This window comes from Anomaloglossus baeobatrachus, chromosome 5 (genome assembly GCF_048569485.1).
Source record: "Anomaloglossus baeobatrachus isolate aAnoBae1 chromosome 5, aAnoBae1.hap1, whole genome shotgun sequence".
NCBI classification, from domain to species: domain Eukaryota; kingdom Metazoa; phylum Chordata; class Amphibia; order Anura; family Aromobatidae; genus Anomaloglossus; species Anomaloglossus baeobatrachus.
In genome coordinates this window covers 290,724,046-290,749,485 of record NC_134357.1, presented here as the reverse complement: position 1 = coordinate 290,749,485, position 25,440 = coordinate 290,724,046, and the positions used below count along the sequence as shown (strand labels likewise).

Genomic DNA, 25,440 nt, shown 5'->3' with positions numbered 1-25,440 from the left:
CCGCGGTGTTGGATGTTGATCTCCCCGAGGTCAACCATCCTTGCTTATGTAGTCTTCTACTAGGCATTGCTCCCCCTGGCCAGTTTCCTACTCCACACTGATGAGGGGCAAATACACCGAAACAGCTGTCTGTGGATGGATACCATGTTTGGCATAGGCAGTTTCCTTGACTGGAGACTGCCCTTCCCGTGGTTGTAACTTCCCAGTGAAAGACCTGGCTAGTTTCCTGCCAGCATTGAGAAACATGTGATGGTGTCTCCGCGGCATTCTTGTTTTGCAAATTTTCCCAGGGGGCCTTTTTCTAGTGTCACTGCATTGAGAAACACGTGATGGTGTCTCTGCGGTGTTGGATGTTGATCTCCCCGAGGTCAACCATCCTTACCTATGCTGTCTTCAGCTGCTACTGGCGCCGCTCCGATCATCTTCTGCAGTTTGTGACCTGCCACTGCTCCAGTGTTTTCTGGGTAAGCCGCAGAACACTTCTTACAGTACGGTTCCACTTGCACATAGCTTCTGATGCGAGAGCATCAGATGTGATATGCTAATGACCCTCTGCTGCGTGTGTGTCTGCCGCCCTGGCAAAACCAGGAGAAACCAAGGAAAAAAAATGTGAAAAAATACCCTGCTGTAACTAAATAAAAGCATAGTGCATATAAACATAGGGTACTTAGTAAACACTGTTTTTGATCAAAAAAAGCATAAAGCTATCCCACCAACGCCAAGGTGTACCCAGTTGGGATAGTACCTACACTCTCTAATATTAAAACCTTACCATGGGTCTAAAATAGGCCTCAATGTGGCTAAGGGCTCAGAGCGACCAGGTCCCAACAGGAAACACACAGTCAGGGGGATTCACAGAATGAAATGTCCAGCTCGCTGAGAAGGGGGCCACTCCCTGTTTGTACTGAATACAAAAAAACTACATAAAAACAAAAAAGTGAGCCGGAGTATGAGATGGTATACATGGTACTTGTGAGACCATGTTCACACTGGCCATGAGACAAAGAGAAACCAAGGAAAAAAAATGTGAAAAAATACCCTGCTGTAACTAAATAAAAGCATAGTGCATATAAACATAGGGTACTTAGTAAACACTGTTTTTGATCAAAAAAAGCATAAAGCTATCCCACCAACGCCAAGGTGTACCCAGTTGGGATAGTACCTACACTCTCTAATATTAAAACCTTACCATGGGTCTAAAATAGGCCTCAATGTGGCTAAGGGCTCAGAGCGACCGGGTCCCAACAGGACACACACAGTCAGGGGGATTCACAGAATGAAATGTCCAGCTCGCTGAGAAGGGAGCCACTCCCTGTTTGTACTGAATACAAAAAAACTACATAAAAACAAAAAAGTGAGCCGGAGTATGAGATGGTATACATGGTACTTGTGAGACCATGTTCACACTGGCCATGAGACAAAGAGAAACCAAGGAAAAAAAATGTGAAAAAATACCCTGCTGTAACTAAATAAAAGCATAGTGCATATAAACATAGGGTACTTAGTAAACACGGGGGCCTTGCTCTAGTGTCACTGCGTTGAGAAACACGTGATGGTGTCTCCGCGGTGTTGGATGTTGATCTCCCTGAGGTCAACCATCCTTGCTTATGTAGTCTTCTACTAGGCATTGCTCCCCCTGGCCAGTTTCCTACTCCACACTGATGAGGGGCAAATACACCGAAACGGCTGTCTGTGGATGGATACCATGTTTGGCATAGGCGGTTTCCTTGACTGGAGACTGCCCTTCCCGTGGTTGTAACTTCCCAGTGAAAGACCTGGCTAGTTTCCTGCCAGCATTGAGAAACATGTGATGGTGTCTCCGCGGCATTCTTGTTTTGCAAATTTTCCCAGGGGGCCTTGTTCTAGTGTCACTGCATTGAGAAACACGTGATGGTGTCTCTGCGGTGTTGGATGTTGATCTCCCCGAGGTCAACCATCCTTACCTATGCTGTCTTCAGCTGCTACTGGCGCCGCTCCGATCATCTTCTGCAGTTTGTGACCTGCCACTGCTCCAGTGTTTTCTGGGTAAGCCGCAGAACACTTCTTACAGTACGGTTCCACTTGCACATAGCTTCTAATGCGAGAGCATCAGATGTGATATGCTAATGACCCTCTGCTGCGTGTGTGTCTGCCGCCCTGGCAAAACCAGGTAGTCACAGATAGGCCCCCGCATAACACCCTTCCCTCACCTAGGAAACACACAGCCAACCTGAAACCCTAGTCACCCACCCTTAGGGAAAGATAGACACACCAGTGGGTGGGACCAGGCAGTTGGACATGCCCACCCAGGGATCTAGACAGCCCGGGGCGGGAAAACAGTAGTGAGTTCAGTCTGAAGTTCAAGTGGAGAGGAGTGTGGGCTGGAGCTAGGTGTAGCTCCAGCAGAGGAAGTTCAAGTTCAACGGTGCCAGGGTAGGAGCCCTGGTGTCTTGACTAGGAGGCAGACGGTGGTCTCCGTCAGCAGGAGACGAGAAGACGGCTCGGCAGAACCGAGGTGGACCGGGACAGGGTTGTAGCCCGCCAGTACCGACATGGGGAACTGACCCAGAAACCGTAGCCCAGAGAGGGTACTCGGACCCTGAAGCCAGGACCGAAACCAGCGGCCTAGCTAATTAACCGATTGAGGCCAGGATTATAGGTTCTGTCCCACCCAAAGTCCCTAATAGAAGACAACAGCCCACTGATAGGGATAGAAGGCCACCGCCAGGGCCCATAGATCTCACGGGCCAGCGTCTGCGGGCACGGCTCCTTAGGCCACATCCAGCCGGGAGCGGACTCCTGAGTTCCAGACGAGGCAGTCTACCATTCACAAAACTAGCGCAGAGGAAAAGGACAGTGACCACCAGCCTGGGTGGGGGACCTGAATGCAACCGGCTGTGGCGGCCGGCCACCAGCACTTTTGGTTTACCAAAAGACTCGTGTGATTCATTTACTGTGAGTAACCAAACATCCCCCTGCTTGCTCAGGCGCGCCGGCCCTTGCCATCGCCATACCCTGCACAAAGACACTGGGTCCCGGGGCAACCATCCCTACCTACGGAGGGCTTAACATCCAGCTGCCACTACATCTCCCCCGGGTGCCCCACAACAGCAGCGGTGGTGTCCGACCTCACCACACACCGTGGGTGGCGTCACGAACTTAATACGGCCTAGCCCGTACATCTATGTCCCCCCTTTTATTCGGCGTGTCCGCGAGACCCCCGGATCCAGAGACCCTCGAGCCACACCATTAGAAGGTCCGGATCCGAGCAGCGGCGGCTGCTGGCACGGGGGCGGCACACGTGCATCAGCCGAGGGTCATGTGACTGTGATGTTATCTTGTGATCCGGTCACAGCTGCGGAGAAGATGGAGGGAGCACTTTCTCCCACTCTTCTCCCCGGCCTGTCTCTGCGTATATCGCATTGTACATGCAAGTGCAGTGCGATGTTTCACATGTTCCTATAAAGTTGCATGGGGGTGCTTGAACCGAGACTTGCTGCCAAATGCAGCATGCTGTGATTCATTCCGCATGCTGCTATAAGATGAGAAATCAATCGCAGATTGACACTGCCGCATAGTTTTGCACTAGTGAGAGTACTTTGATGTTTTATCGGATTGCACTCGTCCGTGCAAATCGCAAGTGGAACTCTACCCTTAATGTGAGTCTATTAGAAGCAGAACAAAGATCTCACAGACTTATATTTAAAGCTTATGACCTTTACCTCTGACTGTCACCATAGGAACGCATAGTCCGAGTCAGGCTGAGCAGTGGAGTCTAGTTAGTGGGAGCAGCCTGTAGAAAGTTGGCCAGCCAGAAGAAGCAGTGGAGAAGTGAAGACCTGTGGTGTGGAGCTGCTGCAGCTCGGTCCACACCACACGGCACGACAGAAAAGGTCCTAGAGTCCACGGGAGTGACCATATTCTCGTGGCCTCGTTCCACATACAACAGAGAGGAGGGACTTGGACGCGGTAGGGGACCGCCCCTCAACTAGTGAAGAACTTCAAGACTCAGCTAACTAACCGGAGGCTGAGGTTACTTCAAGTGCCGAAGCCAAATCCACACACATCCAGTGAAAAGGTGACCGCATAGGGTAAAAGGGATAGAACTTCAAGCCACCTGACAGGGCCCGCAGACACCGGCTAGGGGCTCTGTGTGTGCAGGCGTGTGACAGGGGCATGACGGCACGTAACGCGCCTGTGATATGAGTCATGCCAGCAGGACAACCCAAACTATATGTGAGAACCCGGGACTTAAACTCTTATTGTTTTGGTTCTTTTGAATGCAATTCTTTTGGAGATGTCTGCTTTTCTTGGTGAAGGGTCTATCCACTATATACTGCGGAGTAGTTATATAAACAGATGGAACAGAATTTATCATACTAATATTTTGACCCCCAGACAACATGAGGGCAAAAAGAAAGAGCTAGTCCAAAAGGAATCGTGGGCCAAAATCTTACTCCTTTCTGCAAAGAGAAGATGTATATCCGAATGGTATGAAAATGGCGAGCAGAGTGTGATAACCTCGGTCAACAGGTTATAAGGAAAAAGCTGAGAAGTGCAAGTGTCGATCAGGTCAACGACACCTATTTCCTGTGCTGGAAGACATAATCTGTGAATAGATTTCTGACAGTAGAGACTTTATTTGAATAAATGTTTTTTTTTTGTTCAAGAAAAAATGTAGATTGTTATTCATGGGAAAATATAAGACATCCCCTGAAAATAAGCCCCAAGACATCTCTTGGAACAAAAATTAATATGAGACCCTGTCTTATTTTCGGAGAAACAGGCTACTGTGAACGTACCCTAAAAGGGAGAAATTTGTCACCATTACTGTTTGTTGGGATAGCCACAAAGATGCAATAGGAGATTTTTTTTGTGGACTTAAAGGCTGTGGAAAAATATTTTTATATGTTAGTGGTTAATGAAAAAAGTTTCAGGCTGCATTCTTCATTCCTTTATTCCTATTCAGAGCTGCAGTTTTCAACCTAATCCAAGTTTACATTATTCTTTTGTGGGAGTGTCTGTCACAGTAATACAGGCTGGTTGAGAGGTCTGTGTGTCCATTGTGCTAGAGTCTTCATTAGCTCATTATTAGCACAACTCCAATACTTAACTTATTTCCTCTTCATATACTTCTTCCCTTAATTTGTTTTTTTTTTTCTGACCTCGCCGAAACCGTTGATACAATTAGGGAAGGTTGGCAGAGAGCAGAGAGTTGCTCCACAGCAAGACAAATGACTTACAGGAACTCTAGTAGAAAGTTTTGAAGAAGTCTATTTAGAATGTTACTTAGATTTGTATTTAGGTATTAAAATTAATCATAAAATAATTCTGTCCAAAGGAGTAAGTAGCCGTAAAGGAGTTTTCCTGACTTGGACAGCTTCTGTCCCTCAGCTACATTTCCTTTTTAAAAAAAACAAATGGTGTTTTACGCACAATCCCCAGTAAAATAAAAAGCATAGCCAAAGAAATGAGAACATTTTTTTTTTTTAAATTCCAAAATAATTTATTTCTAAACATAGCAAAAAGGCAATGATACAGTATTTACCCACCAAAGGTCATAGAAGCAAATGCACAGATAAGATACAGCAGTCCAACTAAACCCCTTCACGACATATGCTCTACAAGTACGGCACAAGTAGGAAGCGGGTCTATCGAGTGGGCTCATACTCTCCAGGAATGGCTGTGTGTTCCACTCAAGAACTCTTACAATTGCTGGTGGAGCATGTGATTATTAACCTGTGTTAAATCAAATTGACAGCGGGATTTAAAATGCGCCAGCATGCGGGTGCACCGTTTTACGCACCCATCGGTGCACCCTTGATGTGATCGTGGTTTGCTGATGGGTTGCTATAACAGCAGAGGGTCTGCTGAAGACCTCCGTACTTGTCATATCAGTGCTTCTTAGAAACGCTACCTGTGGCCGTGCTTCAAAGGAGACAGTGATTTCTGCTATATACAGAAATGCTGTAGAATTGTTGTATATAGCACAAGCAATCAGACAATTGTAGGTTATAAAAACATTTAAAAGTAAAAAAAAGTTTTTAAAAATACGAAAAAAACTAAAAACAAACCCCAAAAAAACATAAAAGTTTAAATTATCCCCCTCTTGCCTCTATGCATTCCACTGCAGGTCCTCATGCTCCACTGCACTGCTTCCCAGGATTCTCTGAAGTGGGAAGCAATAGATATCATTGGATGTAGTGAGTGTAGGTGTGCGATCTGATGTGTGATTGTGTGTGTGATCTGATGCGTGTGTGCGTGATCTGATGCGTGTGTGTGTGCATGTGCATGAGTGTCTGGGTGTGTGATCTGATGTGTGTGAGTGTCGGCCAGAAGTAGGAGAGTACCACGTGGGGCATACCTGCTGGGAGCGCCTTCTGAAGATCACAGGAGGACCTGGGAGCGACGCAGATGTTTGGTGTCTGGTAAGTATGATTCCTTGGAAGGCGGTTCTGCATTTTTTGAGGGGTAAAATTTCCCCAACTGTGTTTCCTCTAGAATAAGCCCTACCCTGAAAATAAGCCCTAAGGCAAAAAAATATAAGACAGTGACTTATTTTCTGGAAAACAAGGTAGTAAAATGAATGGTGTATTTCAAAAGTATTAAGGGGCATTTCTGCCTCCCCAGGTCCAATGCAATTTGAGTCTCCGCTGCTGCTCCTGGTGTCAGTTATTGCCTGCAGCGCTGATGCTGCCAAGAGCTGAGCTCAGCGACTCCATGAGCCGATCAGAGGCGCTAAACTCACTAATTAGCTGCAGCACTGTTCGATGCGACACTTTCTATTCTTTAGTACTACCTGTGAACCTAGTGACTGGTATGAGTCACAAGTGTGAAAAACTTTGGAGAATGCACGAGATATATCTATGTCTTACAAGTGAGAACACACACTGTGAAAAGACTGGTTCTTCTTTCTGTGAGGTAATTAGCATAACAGGCAGTACACAGTCATTAAATATGTAGCTGTGCAGCCGTTTAATGAGTCTCTGTAGCCTAAACAAAGTCACGTGGATAATTGTCCCTTGAGGGTTTAGTAGAAAACAGCGTGGAAGGCGATTTTTACTCCTTAGAATGGTGTCGGTATCACTGGTTATCTCTACATACCGCCAAATTGATAGGACTTTACAGGGACAGGCAGTGGACTCACCGTAGTCTGTTCTTCTTGTGTTTTCAACTGTTCCGAACAAAATTAGGGCTCATGTATTGTGGCTCAGCTGGAATAGGCTTCCATTGACAGAGGAAGATCTAGATTTTCTGGCACCCAGGGCAAGAATTCAGTCTAGCATCCCCACGCCTCTCCGCTCGAGCCATTTGAGTAGTCGTCATGTGACTGCTCATATGTGATTTGCACACTTAGTCCTCATTTTCCCTATTTTCTCAATGTTCAGTGAAAAACTTCAGCCCCTTCTTCGGTGAGAAAAGCAAAAAGAAAAGTCAGTTTTCACATGACTGTAACTATAAAAATCACATATGTGTGGTAATGTGATGATCACTGGCTGGAACAAGCAAGCAGAGCTGAATCCTGACAGTGAGTATATTGCACGCTGTTAAGATTCGGCTACAGTGTTTAATGTTATATCTTAAAGGGGTTTTCTATGTTTGGTAATGAAATTCTCACAGCGCTTGTACTGCACATTTTCAGGATTCTCCCATGCTGGTAAAAAGAGTGGACTGTAATGCACATGATTTGCATACTTCTGGCCACATTCTAGCTAGACGTTTCTGGTCTTGCTCAGTTCACTTGTATTGAACGAGGCAGCGCATGTCTAGTAGGCACGTGACAGAGTTTATGCAGATCACATACTTGCAGTTTCATAATCTCCTATTCTCACCACCAGCACTAGAGAATCCTGACAGTATGCAGTACGCACACTGCTCCCCATATTCCCCACGCTGCATACTCCATAGTGTTCCTAAAACCATTCTCCCCCCTCAATTATAATACATTTTCAGTTACTTCACTAACATTCCTCACATCTCTGCAACTCCAGAGACTGATGTCAGCAGCATGATCAGATGACCAGATCATGCTGCTGACATGCCCTGACCCAGAAGAGTCAATGGTCAGGGCTTCAATTGTTCTTGTGCCTGGAAGATGCAGGTACAAATGACAGCTGGCTCTGAGAAATGGAAAATGCAGCTACCGAGGAGTAACCTCAGACCACCACATCAGGCGACCCGTCAGCGCTCCCTGCTGGCTGTGCTTAGGGCAAATTGCCTCACTCACCCACCTAGATACGGCACTGCCTAAAGGTGGCGTTACACGCTATGATTTATCTGACGATATGTTGTCGGGGTCACGGATTCCGTGACGCACTTCTGTCATCGTTAGCGACGTTGTTGCGTGTGACACCTACGTGCGACTCCGAACGATTGCAAATAGGTTGAAAATCGTTGATCGTTGACACGTTGTTCACTTTCAAAATTTTGTTCATCGTTTGGAACGCAGCAGACATAGTGGTACGTTTGACACCCTGCCAACGACGAACAACATCCACACGACCACCTTGGTCAAACAATATATCGCTGAACGATTTTGCGTCGCTTGTGAGATCGTTACGTGTGACCTCTAATAAACGACCTATGTGCGATCTCGGCAAATTGTAACTGCGATCTGGGCGTGTCACATCGCTAATGAGATCATCAGATAAATCGTAGCGTGTAAAGTGGCCTTAAGAGGTCCATGGGGCCTCCACTTTACATCCATATGATTTCCATAGCACTCCATAATTTTTACCTCTAGAGAAAAATATTTCTGAACACATTGAGTTTAGCAAAGCCAATACCACAAATCCTGATTAAAAGGCTCTTCCCAAAATCTGAATGTTGTAATATAATAAAGTACACATATATTTATTAATTTATACCAATGTACCTATTTTTTTAATCTGCCCTATTTTTCCACAGATCACCCATCTATGGATACCCCTTCAGGCTCTATTTACTCTTTAAGTAGCCATTAGAACAGTCTTTATCAGCTGGCTTCCTGCCAGCTTAGTTCTGCTTTGCGGGCAACATTGAAAGAGTTCATTCTATGTCTGTGCACTGTTTGCTTCTGTACATTTTCCCACTTGGACAATTTTATCCTCTATATCAGTACAGCTGCCTGTGTGTGTTTGCATCATTGGTAGCTGGTTTCTTACACAGATCAAAGAGGTCAGTGATTTAATACTGCAAATGATGCTCTGTTGATGCATATGGCAGACGATAATCCTCTGCAATATGCATCAATAGAGCAGCATTTGCAGTTTCACATCACTGATCTCTTAGCAAAAAGCAACAAATGCAGCTAATCTCTGCACTGCTTAGTAATTACAAGCTCCATTGTGGAGGAGCACAGGAGAGTTGACCTTTGGGAGAAACTAAACTAACAATAATGTGAAAAAATACACACTGGCAGCTATCCTGATATAGATGGTAGAAGATAACATTGATCAGGCAGAGTACTGTACAGGAGCATAGGGTGAATTCTACACCTAGATTAGCTTGATAAAAAGTCAGACATTTGGGGCTACTCACACAGCAAAGGGAGCATTGAGAAGAAGCATTATGATGCTGGAAATGTAGTTTATCTGAAAGGAATAGGACCACCCATTCAGCTATGTGAAGCTGGATGCACAGAGGGAAAGATAGATGTAAAAAACTTACACAAAAAGTACAAGAAATACATTTTATGTTGGCTTAGTCAAGAAGTGTGCTTTTACTGGGCTTTGTGAAACATAAAGCAATTAAGGGAATAAGCACTGGAGTCATATAAGCTACATGCATTGAGAATGATGACAAATCTAAAGATCTGCTGAGGATCATAGAATGGTTTGCGCTGCTACATAAATCAATGTATTAACAATCTGCAAATAATAATAAATCAACAATGTGTATACTGAGAAGATAACCTAGACAACAAATATCAAACATAATTCTCTTTTAGTGTAGTGTGAAAAATCATAAAATAAGTGGGGAGCAGCACAAAAAAAGTGCATGACAATAACCCCAGATATGGAGCCACCATACAGGGCAGACACTGTCACGGTCGTTTCCCTGATATTTGGAGACTAGTGACAGCCTTAGGACTGGAGCCTCCATCCCCAACTAGTCTCCTCATTTAAATGAAGATTCCTTTCCTTTGGCATCTCATAAGTTAATTTCAGTTTTTGTTGCCAGCAGCTCATAGCAGGGCAGGTCAGCTGTAGCTGCTGTGAGCCCATGCCCATTTAGGTTTAAATACTGGAGCTTTCTCTCTCAGTAGTCCTTGCTGCTATTAGATTTCATTTCTACTCTGGCCAGCCTGGTGGAAGGAGATGCTGAGGAATTGTCCTGTCCCCATCCATCTGCTACTTTGCAGTCTGTCTGCTGCTTTGAGGCTTGGTGTTTGATTCTTCTGTTTATTTCCCGCGCATGTCTTTCCTTTCCCTCTATTAGTGTAGTGACGAGTCTAGTGAACTCGTCGGCCTACTCACTAGGCAGGGTGAGTTTAGAGCCAGCTGAGGGTCCAAGGTGTCCTGCTTGCCGACACGTTGAAAAAACCTGTATAGGGACTCTAGGGTGCTCAGGAGTCAGCTTGAGGTGAGTTCAGGAGGTGCCCACTCACCCCACTCCCTAGTGGCAGGGACCTCCATTGTATTGTGACCCCGGTGTTCCATCCCCTTTTTGTTGGTTGTGTTTTTGTAGTGCATCAGACACCCATCGGTCTGAACGCGCATGTCACTCCTTACATACGGACATCTCCTACTCGGTGTGTGACAGGTACACAGTATAGTTTATTAAGTGCTGTACATAAATACACTACTACATGTAGAAAAGTATACAAACGAGGTATGGGTGTAGACTCAAAAATATGCAAGGTGATATAACAGATTAAAGGTGAGATCAGGCAGACCCAAATTATCTCACTAAGTGAAGAGGTCACCTATTCTAAATGCACCAGAATAATAAGTGTTAATGTAAATACATCTATATCCAGACCTCCAGAGAAGTGGAGTGTCACGGGCGGAGGAGGGGACGCCGCGCTCTCCCTACTGCTCGGGTCCGGCTGCTGCGGCCTGCTGCTGCCGCTGCTCGGTGGCTCGAGCGATGGGCCGGATCCCGGGGACTCGAGCGGCGTTCCTCGCCCGTGAGTGAAAGGGGATTGGGATTTTGGGATTGTTTATTGTCCGTGACGCCACCCACGGTTGTGGTGATTTCTTGACACCACCGCTGCTCTGTATGGGGATCCCGGGAGTGGTGGTATGGAGCAGCCAGATGTTAGTCCTCCCCTCCGTGGGTAGGGGGTTGGTTGTCCCGGGGCCCAGTGATGAGGTGGGTGATGCAGGGCTTGATGGGGTGCAGGGACGCGAGGGCAGCGCTGTGCCTTGCGGCACTGTGGTACTCACTCAGCCTGAGACGATGACACAGTTCTCGGTAAAACACACGGCTGGAAAGACGGTTCCCACGGACGGCTGCACTTGCTTTCCCCAGTAGGTGACGGTGACGGTCCCTTTTCCCTGCACCTAAGATGATGATGGTTGCGATGGGTTCCCACCGGTAACCCGCTCCCCGGCTTGGATATGGGCCGGAGGAGCCCTACTTTGCCCGCAGGCGCTGGCCCTGAGAAACTGGTGCCCTGGTGGTGGTGGTGTCTCTCCGTTACGGTTGGACTGTTGCCTTCAATCGGGACTTGGTTGTTAGGAGACAGACGTCCCCTTCACTGACGGATTTGGCAAATTATGGCGACTCCTAGCCTTGCCGGGATCCGAAAGGCCCCTGCCCTGGTGCTGACTGTTCTTCGTATACTGCTCCAGACTGCCGGGTCACCACCCGTCCGCGGTCCTTCCAGCAACCTCCGAGCAGTCCCCCTGCAGACTATCATCGCCGTCTGCTGACCTTGCTGTCACTGTCCGAGGCACACACCCGGACCAACTTCAGGCTTGCTTAACTGTCTTCTTGCACTGTCCCTCCTCTTACTGTTTACTCCTTTACTTCCCTCACTTGACTGCCTGGTTTTCTCGCCTCCAGGACTGTGAACTCCTCGGTGGGCGGAGCCAACCGCCTGGCCCACCCCCTGGTGTGAACATCAGCCCCTGGAGGAAGGCAACAAGGATTTTAGGTTAGCCTAGGTGTTCCTAACTGGGGTGTAGGGTGTGGTGGTGTTATGACCTGTGACCCCTGGCTTGCCCAGGGCGTAACATTCCCCCTTAGCAAAATGCAGACCGTCCGCGGGCTGCCCGTCCAACACCGGTTTTATTTTCTGAAAAAGGTAAACGGTAAACATAATACAATTTATAACATCATCCCACATCGGGAGGTTCAGTACTTAAACGTTGCAAACGGTTTACGGTTACGGTCTCCGCTCTCTCCCACCCAAGCAACCTGGCCCTGATGCTGCCCCTAAAGCCCAGGCAGCACCCCTTGACCCCAGTCCAGCACAAGTTACCCGAGCGGGATCTGTCCTTCCCCTCCAGAGGGTAGCCACCGGTTCCTGTGGTGGCTGGGCCCCATCCTGCTCTGCTGTGGGCCCTCCCTCCAACCTGCCTCTCCGGAGGCTGTAATTGCGGAAACGGTAACGGTAAAACAACTTATTTACATGCCACTTAACGTTTGTGGTTGCCCTGCAAGTTCACGGGCTTGTCCATGAGCAGTTCCTCATGCAACTTTTTAAACGGTCCCCACGGGGACAACGGTGCCGGCAACGGCCGGTTTCCAATCACGGTTGAATCAGGTGAACTTCACGGTTTCATTTTACTTATCATCATTTTTCAAACAAACTTTTAAACAAAACTCAGTGGTGGTCCCAACGGGGACTGTGCAATGGTGCTCCGCTGCCTTTACTCAGAGTATCCGGCTTCATCTGAGGGAGGGGGTGCAGCACTCACTCGGCTCTCCTGGCTGCCCCTCAGTTTTGCATCTAGGGCGAACCACCCCCTCTCTCCACAGTGCCGGGTATACTGCACGATGTCACCCGGCATCAGGTTACGGCCGGGATGCTCTTCAGGCAGGTGGGCATTCACATCCCGCCGGGCTATAAACACTTCGGCCTCCAGGCCCGGTTCATATATAAACCCATAGCCCCGGCGGACATCAAACCGCCTCACCTGCCCTTCGTACAGCGGTCCCCGGACACGGAACGTTGCCTGACGGAGACTCTCTTTTTCCCGGATTGCACGGGCCACCAGCTCCGCCTTCTTCCTCTCCCTCTCACCGATCTCCAGGCCCAACGGTACCGGCTCCCTGTCCCAGTACGGCACTGCTGCGAGCTCCGGCGCACGGGTCAGGCCCCGCAAGACCTCTTTCACATTGCCCACTGCTGGTACTCTGGGCGACAGGTCCCGCGGTGACGTGGCCTTAGACACTGCCTTGCATCGGCAACCCGGCGCAACCTCAGCCGAGGTGTGGGGGATGGGCACAGGGGCTTTACGCAGTTGGGCCTTCGGCACGGAGCGGGTCATCGGCTCCGGCTCGGGGACTTTCTCGGAAGACGCCTCTGGTTCAGTTTTCGGAGCCTTCCAGGGCAACACCTCCGGTCGACTACGGGCTCCGGCTACAGGTCGGCCCGCCTGGGTTGGCATGCTGGGTATCGCTACCGGTTGCGGTGGTAGCGGGCCTAATGGCGGGGTCACGGCTTCCGAGACGGGTGGCGAGGGAGGCAGCGGGGGAAGAGTGCTTGGACCGGGTCCCGCAGCCGCGATGACTGGCCCTTCAAGGGAATCGGGGCGTGGGTCACTCACCCTCCCTTCCTCCGCTTCCTCCTCGCGTCTCCGCACGGTTGCTATAACGTCCGCCATGTCGGTCTCCCACACCTCCATGAGGAGCTGCATCTTAATCTGCAGCCGTTGGTAGAGCTGCGCGGTCTGGATCTCCACCCACGCCGCGGTTCCAGGCACGGGGGCTACGGTGTTGTGGGACGGCATCCACATGCTGCTGGCGGCTTTTCCCAGGAACAAGATGTCCGCAGAGTCCTGGCATCCCTGCTTTTATAGCTCCGTTCACATGCAGCCAGCCGCCATCGCGTCCCCCTTAGCCTCTTTCCGGCCCCTCCTCTCTCGGGGCGGGGTTTTGGCCTTCGCGCCTCTACTACTCGAGAAGACGCTCGAGCGGGAACTTTTCGCGCCAAAGATGGCGACTTCTCAATTTTTCCGGCCGGATACCTCCGGCGGTCACAAGGCGCACCTCTACCCAACGGTAGGGCGGTAAGATCCTGTTCGTGACGCCAAGTTGTCGCGGGCGGAGGAGGGGACGCCGCGCTCTCCCTACTGCTCGGGTCCGGCTGCTGCGGCCTGCTGCTGCCGCTGCTCGGTGGCTCGAGCGATGAGCCGGATCCCGGGGACTCGAGCGGCGTTCCTCGCCCGTGAGTGAAAGGGGATTGGGATTTTGGGAATGTTTATTGTCCGTGACGCCACCCACGGTTGTGGTGATTTGTTGACACCACCGCTGCTCTGTATGGGGATCCCGGGAGTGGTGGTATGGAGCAGCCAGATGTTAGTCCTCCCCTCCGTGGGTAGGGGGTTGGTTGTCCCGGGGCCCAGTGATGAGGTGGGTGATGCAGGGCTTAGTGGGGTGCAGGGACGTGGGGGCAGCTCTGTGCCTTGCGGCACTGTGGTACTCACTCAGCCTGAGACGATGACACAGTTCTCGGTAAAACACACGGCTGGAAAGACGGTTCCCACGGACGGCTGCACTTGCTTTCCCCAGTAGGTGACGGTGACGGTCCCTTTTCCCTGCACCTAAGATGATGATGGTTGCGATGTGTTCCCACCGGTAACCCGCTCCCCGGCTTGGATATGGGCCGGAGGAGCCCTACTTTGCCCGCAGGCGCTGGCCCTGAGAAACTGGTGCCCTGGCGGTGGCGGTAACTCTCCGTTACGGTTGGACTGTTGCCTTCAATCGGGACTTGGTTGTTAGGAGACAGACGTCCCCTTCACTGACGGATTTGGCAAATTATGGCGACTCCTAGCCTTGCCGGGATCCGAAAGGCCCCTGCCCTGGTGCTGACTGTTCTTCGTATACTGCTCCAGACCGCCGGGTCACCACCCGTCCGCGGTCCTTCCAGCAACCTCCGAGCAGTCTCCCTGCAGACTATCACCGCTATCTGCTGACCTTGCTGTCACTGTCCGGGGCACACACCCGGACCAACTTCAGGCTTGCTTAACTGTCTTCTTGCACTGTCCCTCCTCTTACTGTTTACTCCTTTACTTCCCTCACTTGACTGCCTGGTTTTCCCGCCTCCAGGGCTGTGAACTCCTCGGTGGGCGGAGCCAACCGCCTGGCCCACCCCCTGGTGTGAACATCAGCCCCTGGAGGAAGGCAACAAGGATTTTAGGTTAGCCTAGGTGTTCCTAACTGGGGTGTAGGGTGTGGTGGTATTATGACCTGTGACCCCTGGCTTGCCCAGGGCGTCACATTAGCTCCCACCGTGACGCGTGTTTGGGTGGGCTCATTATCTTGTCTGTTTAGATGCTACAGTACATCTAACGGGTCCATAATTGAAGACTAAGAGAATTACATTGTGAAATCTCCTTTTAGACTAGGGATGGACAACCTCAAGTCCATAGGCCAATTGAGTACCTTGATGTCATTATGGGCAGTCCCCAGTCATTCGGACACATAAATACATTTCTGAGCATCACAGATCAAGTCAGAGAGAAGAAGAGCAGCACATGAGCATAGATAGGGAAGTAAAATGGGGAATTGTATAGGCATCTTTGACGCCACCATGTATCAGGAGAATGACATCCCTCTACCCTTGATTGTCACTTCAGAAAGGAGTTAGAGTTGGCCGTCTATGCATGAGGGTCTCTTTATTGCAGTTTAAGAGAGCAGCATTGGCTATCTATGTATGAGAGTCTCTCCTTTGAAGTTTAAGGGAGATATCAGATGCTAAACTATTGGTACAACATCCACAGTCAACATGCTTGCATGGTCATCTTTTCTAAAGTGCCGACTGGGGGAGAAGAGAACCCTCATTCTACCAAGAAGTGGGAGTCCTTGAAGTGGAATCTGCACTTATTAGGCACATATGGCATATACAATTGATATGCTAAAAATATCTGAAATGTGTTTTAATTTGTGGCCATCGATGAGAAAAGATTGTACACTCCTGGCTTAGACCCAGAAGGTCAACCAGGCAGTTACTACCGTACAACTTTTAGGACCCGGCAATGCATAAAACTTGATTCTTAGATATCATAATCTCTATTAGCTGCTTCAGATTTTGCTTTTGAAGTATTTTAGGACATAATAGTGAAAATGAAATGCTTCAGAATAAGTCCAGTAAGGTAATTGTGTCACTGTGTTTTTAGTACTTGGTCTAGGAGAATCTCGAGGAGCTCTTCGCAGAATGAATGAAATACTGGAGACCTTGGTGAGGAGGATGGACATCCTAGCCCGACTGGAAAATATCAGTGAATCTCGAAGGACAGAGGAAACTGGGCACTTCTCTTTGGACAGGTAGGTTACTAGGCTCTTCTTCTATTCTGCCTGGATTAAATAAGCACAAACTCTACCAAGCCATGCAGTGTAACCGATCACACCATGTCTGTGGAGGGAAGGAGGAGGATGATCATTCTGATTAGAAATTGTCAGTTCTCTACAGAAGTCTGGGAACAGAATATGACATCATGTCATGGTTTATGTTCGTTGCCTCTGAAATATTCCTGACAGTTCTATACTAGTCTCTAGTATATTACATTTTATAGCATAGCAGCAAAGCATGCTGGGTGCCGCTTGGATAAACTAACTCAATATTGAATTGATGTATGACATGGTTGAATATTAAGTCTGTGTAGCATTAGGGCAAGAGTGCATTGTATTATTTTGAAATCTTATGAATAAAATACCTTAAATGGAATCTGTCAACAGGTTTTTGCAATAACACTGCGCACACCACTGCAGATATCTGTGTACACTGTATATTGACAGAGAGCTGCTTATCAGTGGTGGAACCAGGGTCACAGGCATGACACAGCTTGTCCTGTAGTGATAATCTCCTGCTGATAAAACACTGATTTTATTGATAGAGCAACAAACAGCGTAGTAATTGACACATCACAGGAATCAAGCTCTCTTCCCCTACATCATGCTGCTCTCAGATTATATAGCAAAAACCTGCTTACATTACCTGTCATAATTGTGCCACATCCTGATGTCAGCTCTGGGGGACCTGGGGTCAGGAGGTCTGAGCATTTAATTAATCGCAGGCCTTCTGTATAGCTCACTTAACTGTTATCATGCTGATGTACTTTCCCTGCTATGCTGAAAAGGTTAAAGATCCTTGTGATGCAGACTGAGAATTCTCTTAGCCTTCAGTGCAGCTTGTTATTATCTTTCCCTTCTGCTATATCTTCCCGCCTCTAGCATTACTCCATGCTGGATATAGAAATTTTCTCTATACTGACCATGTTGAAGGAGCTCGTCTCTGTACAGCTATGGTGTTCATTCCAATTGCAGCAGCGAAGCTCCCTACTATTTTGTTTTCCTTACCTGTTTTGACTTTGTGTTCCACTTGCATTCCTGTCTGTTCACATCTTTGAGGGGGGACATAGAGATGAGTTGAATGTAGGAGCACAGCAAGGTATGGGATCCAGGTATCTCCATCTTTATGTGTAATGCTGGGGACATGAATAGCTTAGGGACCCCTAGCTTGCGGGACAGCGCAGGTGCACACTAGTCCCTGCTTCCTACCATCACTGGCATGACAATACCTTTAATAGTACAGTGGGTATGGAAAGTATTCAGACCCTTTTAAATTTTTCACTCTTTTTCATTGCAGCCATTTGGTAAATTCAAAAAAGTTCATTTTTTTCTCATTAATGTACACTCTGCACCCCATCTTGACTGAAAAAAAACCAAAAATGTAGAATTTTTTTGCAAATTTATTAAACAAGAAAAACTGAAATATCACATGGTCATAAGTATTCAGACATTCATATTTTAGTTATATGCTGTCAATTTCCTTGTGATCCTCCTTGAGATGGTTCTACTTTTTCATTGGAGTCCAGCTGTGTTTAAATAAACTAGTAGGATTTGTTTTGGAAAGGCACACACCTGTCTATATAAGACCTCACAGCTCACAGTGCATGTCAGACCAAATGAGAATCATGAGGTCAAAGAAACTAACCAAGGAGCTCAGAGACAGAATTGTGGCAAGGCACAGATCTGGCCAAGGTTACAAAAGAATTTCTGCAGTACTCAAGGTTCCTAAGAGCACACTGGCCTCCATAATCTTTAAATGGAAGAAGTTTGGGACCACCAAAACTCTTCCTAGACCTGGCTGTCTAGCCAAACTGAGCAATCGTGGGAGAAGAGCCTTGGTGAGAGAGGTAAAGAAGAACCCCAAGATCACTGTGGCTGAGTTCCAGAGATGCAGTAGGGAGATGGGAGAAAGTTCCACAAAGTCAACTATCACTGCAGCAGTTTACTGGTTGGGCCTTTATGGCAGAGTGGCCCGACGGAAGCCTCCGCTCAGTGCAAGACATATGAAAGCCCGCATAGAGTTTGCTAAAAAACACATGAAGGACTCCCAAACTATGAGAAACAAGATTCTCTGGTCTAATGAGACGAAGATAGAACTTGGTGGTATGTGTGGATCCCTAAATCAGGGGTGAAAAACTTGTTGCATCATTCCCAAGAAGACTTATGGCTGTATTAGCTCAAAAGAGTCTCAATACTGAGCAATTGTCTGAATACTTATAACCATGTGATATTTCAGTTTTTCTTGTTAATAAATTTGCAAACCTCCTACATTTCTGGGGTTTTTTTCTGTCAAGATGGGGGATGGAGTTTACGCCTGGAGTGCATGAAATTTTTTAGATATCTATATATATATATATATATATATATATATTATTTATATATATATATATATATATATATATATATATATATATATATATATATATATATATATCCTTTTTTTTATTAATCTCATGAAAACACTGTTTTTGTTTTCAGGTAAAAAAATTAACATTCTTTTCGGATTTTTTCAGTGTTCATGTCAATGTCACATTTTATTTTATTGCCGATAGACATGTATTTTACTGAAACCTGCAGCAAAGTGCAACAGTTTGTTGCAGTTCCACCGCTTAGCCGCAATAAAATCTGCAAGTGATGAATTAAAAAAAAAAAAAAATCATGAATAAAAATGAAGATATTCAGCTTTGCTACTGATTCCTCTGGCCATGGCAGGGCTTCCTTGCTGATCTTGGCCTCCTGTGGTGACAATCAGAGGCTGTAGATTTCTCATGGAAAGGAACTTCACCATAGGAGGCCAGGATGCCTTCAAAGTGGCATGGAAGTCTTGGTAGGACCAGCAAAATTGCAAGTCCTAGCAGAAGTTGTTAGGCACAAAAAACCTGGCCCTCAATGTTGTGACAAGGCAATAGTTCCAGTAGTTCATGCCATAAGAGTTGGTGCAGGTAGTTCGACACCCCACATAATTTAGCCACCTTCTTTACCCATTCAATTTTCCACTGCAATTAAAAAAACATCCAATAAATTGCATAACTATTGCCAGCATGGGCCGTGTACTCCATATTGTATCAGTTGGCCAAGAATAGGTGACACAACTTTCTTTTGAAAATATTGATCTGATTGGTCAAGTCACATCTGTAATTGCTGAATGTCTTGAAATTCCAGATTTTACATTATGATCTGACTGCATATTCGTGGCTCAATTATCTGACCTGACATTCATGAAACATTATGGGTTTACTATAAGGTGTGAGCAGACAACATGAGATTTTGATGACTTTTGCTTCTGATTGTGAAATATGGCACAATTTTGGACAGAGATGCAAGACGCAATTCCCCAAAAATCATTATGAGAAAATAACCGACAGATAATAAAATAATATGACTGTCTGTCCATGGCAATGTGTATATGTGTCTTGCAGTGTGCACTCAGTGGGTCTGATGGAGAAGATTCAAGCGATTGCTCAGAATGTGTCTGACATTGCAGTCAAAGTTGATCAGATCTTGCGGAACAGCCTCTTGAGAGGAAAAGGTGAGGAGGAGTGCCAGCCATACCCATCATGTGTGTCCCTGCACAGAAATGCCAAAGTATGAGCTAGCTGCAGACTGTACTGTAATAAGTCTTCCTTCACAGTGAAAAATGCACCTTTTTTTTTATATGATTTTAAAAGCATTTTGTTATTTTGTCTTTTTTTATGAGGCCAAATGTAACTTTGTATCTATAGTGCAATATAATATGCACTACAAACAATGGGTTATACCAATATGCAGTATTTTTCAGACTATAAGACACACCTAAATTTCAGAAGAGGAAAACGGGAACAAAAAACGAAGCAAAAAATATGGTCTTGACACACTGTTAAAGTGGTGCAAACTGCTGCTGACACTGTTGTAGGAGTAATGTTCCTCAATTCTGTACTAATGTCCCCAAACCTGGTATACATGTCCCTTATCCTGGGCCCATCCTGATATATCTGTCACCATCTTGGTGTACACAGTATGTCCTCTATTCTGGTAGATATGTTCATCATCCTGGTACATACAGTATGTCCCCCATCCTGGTATATATGATCCTGATCCTGGTATATATGTCCCCCATCTTGGTATATATGTCCTCCATCTTGGTATATATTTCCCCCATGCTGGTATACATGTCCCTCATCCTGGTGTATATGTGCCCCATTCTGGTACATATGTCCTCCATTCTGATACATATGTCCTCCATTCTGGTACATATGTCCCCCATTCTGGTACATATGTCCCCCATTCTGGTACATATGTCCCCCATTCTGGTACATATGTCCCCCATTCTGGTACATATGTCCCCCATTCTGGTACATATGTCCCCCATTCTGGTACATATGTCCCCCATCCTGTTATATATTATCCTGACCTTGGTATATATGTCCCCATCCTGGTGTATATGTCCACCATCCTGGTACATATGTTCCCCTTCATGGGCCCATCCTGGTATATATGCCTCCTGTTATCCTGCACACGTTAAAAAATAAACAATTCTACTCACTTCCAACTGCTTCCCCAGTGCGTTGCCTCCTCTTCTGATGCCGACAACTGACCAGCATGTAAGAGGGGCAGCGTATGACACTTTACTGCCATATAACCCTAGTCTCAAACTAATGTCAGCTGCCGACTAATCCAAAATGACTATTACTCCTCCCCACTATGGGCACAGGGAGCAGTGAATATTAATTTTCCTCAATAGCAAACACACGGTCGCCCCAGCTGCTGCAGAAAACTGGCGACTTGGCAAACATGTGTGCACGCTATTAAAGAAAATTAATATTCACTGCTCCCTATGCCCATAATCCTGCCCACCTCTGGTCGCTGTCTTCAGGGCAGAGATGTGGGCAGGATTATGGGAGTGGGGAGCAGTGAATATTCATTCTCTTTAATAATGGCATATGTGTTAACCACACCCGCCATTGCAGCCTGCTCCTGCCTCCTGTGACCTTGTTCCACTCCTGTTGCCACCCTCCCCACTAGCAAGCCAGGTACATCTGGACTATAAGAAGCACCGCCCAATTTCTCCCAAATTTTGAGGGAAAAAAGTATTTCCATGGCACATATTTACATTATGATATATAACATGGTTATGTGCCTCTTAAACAATATAAGGAATAATCACTATTAGCTACTCCAACAAATGTTGTAACCAACAAAAAAGAAATGCAAAGAGGTAATACACTAATAAAAAAATATACTGTTTATTAATATATATGAAATAGAATCTGTTATCAGGAAATTTGACCCTTAGTAAAGGCATGTTTGTAAAGGTCCTTTAATGTTTATTAGATGCATACCTTTCCTGTAGTATTTAGTTTAAAAATTGTTGACAATTCCATCTCTGAAATTTAATCGCCTGTCTCTTTATTTCCCCGACTGCCGTCAGCCTTCAGTCAGTCTTTACTGGAAAAATATTGGTGTGCACTCAGTAGGACGGGGAGGTGCTCTTTAATTGGGGTATTGGTACATTAATGTAATTGATAGAATAATCCAACTCATTCTTCAAAGTTTGAAAGTTTAAAAGTCATTTATAGTGAAATAAAGATAAAGCAAGCTTTGATCTTCTGCAGTAGTATGGGCAGCGCTTGCTTTCTCTTTTAGCCATTACACTCTGGGCGCAACAGCTACATGATAAATATCCGGTAAGGGTCTCTGTATTTGGTCACCTATGTGCTTATATCTCACACCACCTGCTTTGTGCTTATTGCACAATAAATGACACAATAATTGCCCAGGGTCATTTCAATAGAGGGAGTGAGATCCGGCCAATTGATCAGCCCGTGCGCCACCCAATCTGATGAGACGACTGCAGTTTGTCATTCTGTGCAGATGCCGAATCATCACACTGTAGTTGTCTCAACATAGGGCACGGTGCCTGTGAAGCTCACTAAGAAGGGCCTGCTTATTGATGTGTGCATGTGCCGCCTTCTCTAATAGGACGAACCAGTCAAAACCTCTGCGCCTGTGCGGCATCACTGCATGAGGTAATTTTATTAAAAAGGACAGTGCATATTCAAGTTGTTAGGTCAGCTCCCATAACGCTATCAAGAGCTTAGTGCTCTTGCACTGACCCATCTAATGAGACAACCCAGGTGTCATGACTCTCGACTGTCAGTGTTCCCTGGAGCCTGGCCGGTGGGGGGGGGCCTAACCTTCATGTCTCATTTCCAGGATCACGGCGCCTTATCTATGGGGCAGTTTTGTTTATACGGCGCCAGTTATAATTCTGCTCTGCAGTGTGTCGCTGGTCTCTTTAAGTTGCTTGATCCTGCCTCCCGTCCTGACTGTGTCCATCCTCCCTGCCTCCCGTCCTGACTGCGTCCGTCCTCCCTGCCTCCCATCCTCCTGACTGTGTCCGTCCTCTCTGACACCCGTCCTCCCTCCTCTGTTGTTCTATCTCCCTGTGCTCCCTGCTATTACCTGCTCTCCTGGCTTGCGACTTCGGCTTGTTATTAAACTTTGGTTTCCACGCTCCCCCAGTCTTTGACGTTCTCTCCCAGTTTCTGACTTGGCTCTCTCTCTTCTGACTTTGTCTCCGTCTCATCCCTGGCTCTGATGCCGGGCCGTACGATCATCCGCTCCTTCCATTGGGGAGACTAGTGCCATCTGGTGGAGATTTTATGCCTAGCACTCTCCTGGTGGTCCAGTTCCCCCCGCTGGTTCGTTACACCCGGCCAATGATTCTGCGCCTGAAGAATGACCTGTCAGTCAAATAGGTGAAGGCCACAAACAGACACAAATGAGAGCTGGAAGTGCAGTGCCCATCCACTGCACTTGCGATTAAAAATCCAAAGCTGGATTTCTCTACAATTTAAAAACAGAATACTATAAGAGAGTTGGCATGCTTTTAATAAGTATTAAAGGACATTTACAAACATGCTTTTAGTTAGAGGTCCAATTTCCTGATAACAGGTTCCCTTTAAGATGCGTCAAAATAATGACAAAAAGACAAAGTAGTGTTCAATTAGACAACACCCAGATGGTCACGGTAGTAGTAATTGGGCAAGTAGTACAATCATTGCCGAAAGTTTTGAGACAAATGATTGGTTTTCACAGTTTGCTGCCTCTACTGTCATCTTTGCAATTTGCATTAATTTGAGTTTGAGTGATGACATGAATTGCAAAGTCTTTCCTTGCAATAAAAATTAACTTATTCAGAAAAACTCAATTTCCACTGAATTTCAGTCATGCCACAAAATGACATGCTTGAGTCATTTCAGAGATCTTCACATTAGCTCAGGAGAAAGTGTTAAAGAGAACCTCTCAGCACGATTTAGTAATGTAAAGTAAAGACATGGCTGTCATTGTGCTGTAAAACTAATTAAATTGACACCATTGGTGAAGAAAACGCCATTGCTGTTCTTCTGCAATCAGCATTTGCAATTTTCTGCTAATCAGATTACCGTGCACATGGGTCGGACTACACATTGGGTCGTCTCCTCCCTGTCTGTGATTCGACGGCCCTTCTACATGTCTCCGGTCTTTAAATGACAGGTCACTGCTGAAATTTCAAACAGTGGAGGCAGATCATTAACAGACTAGAGGAAGACTGAGGAACCAAAGAATCACAGACAGGAAGGAGAAGACCCTGCGCATAGTCCGGCACCTGTGCACCAAAACGTAATTAGCAAGAATCTTTAAATGGCGTCTCACGACAATGTTAATTTGGGATAGCAAGAGACAAGGGGCTCCTATGCTGTCCCTTACACTAGGGGACCTTAGACTATCCCTCACTCCCGGATTACTCCTAATGGTGGAGATTCTAGAGTCCAGTGCCTTTCTATACTCCTAAGAAATGCTCTTCTAATACCCCCCACACAGAGAGATAAGGCAGGAGTGAGATGATAAACAGATAAGGACAGATAAGGGAAAACCAAAACTCTGACACATTGCACATACACATACTCCACTACTCCGCACACAGCAACAAGTATCACACCAGATAGTCTGGATTACCACACTTCCCAAGACCTACTATGATAAACTATAGTTGGCAATAATGGAAGTGTCCAGCCAGCATATATAGGAGCAGAGCAGATGTGATTGGCTCCTCAACAACATGTGAACAAAGATGACTCACAAGCAGACCAGAAAAAATTAAAGGCTCTGTCACACACAGAGATAAATCTGCTGCAGATCTGTGGTTGCAGTGAAATTGTGGACAATCAGTGCCAGGTTTGTGGCTGTGTACAAATGGAACAATATGTCCATGATTTCACTGCAACCACAGATTTGCCAAATATTTATCTCTGTGTGTGACGGGACCTTAACTCTTGCTAGCCTGCCTATGAACTACCAATCTCCAAGGAAATGTGTAGTCATCATTGCTTTGCATGAAAAGGGCATTATAGACAAGGACTCTACTGCTTGTAAGATTGCCCCTAAATCAACCAATTATTGGATCATCAAGAAATATAGAGAAGTTCAATTTCTGTAAAGAAGGTTCAGGGCATCCAAAAAAATCCAGCAAGTGCCAGTACATATCCTACGTATCTACTCATTGCTTATCTTTTTTGTTGGCTGTTACAACCAAGAGGGCAGATTATCTAACCAAATCTCCAGAATTCTGTGTCAAATTGAGCCAGAATTCATGCAGTGTGCCACACTAAAGAATAGTTTAATTATGTTATAGAACGTTTTTAGAAAATGGGGTGCAGCAAAGGTTGTTTATAATAATATACACCCAATTTACTAAAGCCAGTTCTTTAGCTTAAAACCAGGCCTAACTGAACATCAAGTAATAGATCATATCACTGGTGGACATAGATAGAAAATGACCCAAAAGGATTGCAGTCCAATATCTCGTCATAGTGCCTAGTACCTGCTTTGGAAGTAGAAGTGGCCCCCTTAGTTCTTGTGCCAGTGTGCGGCTGCCTAGTTTGCATTAATGCTACTGTATATCGTATCATAGCACTGGTATAAATGCATTGCATTTTAGAATGCTAGTTAACTTCCACTGTCTATCTTTTACACATTAGCAAATCTGCCCTGATGTGT

General features: G+C 46.4%; 1 protein-coding gene across 1 annotated transcript in view; it reads left to right on the top strand.

Annotated features, from left to right (window-relative positions):
- The window catches only part of MGAT5B (alpha-1,6-mannosylglycoprotein 6-beta-N-acetylglucosaminyltransferase B), a 217,104-nt gene that overhangs the window by 89,606 nt on the left and 102,058 nt on the right, over positions 1-25,440 (top strand). The window contains exons 4-5 of the mRNA XM_075349552.1: positions 16,251-16,398; positions 19,842-19,951. Coding sequence (XP_075205667.1) covers positions 16,251-16,398; positions 19,842-19,951 — 258 coding nt within the window. The remainder of the gene's footprint in view (positions 1-16,250; positions 16,399-19,841; positions 19,952-25,440) is intronic.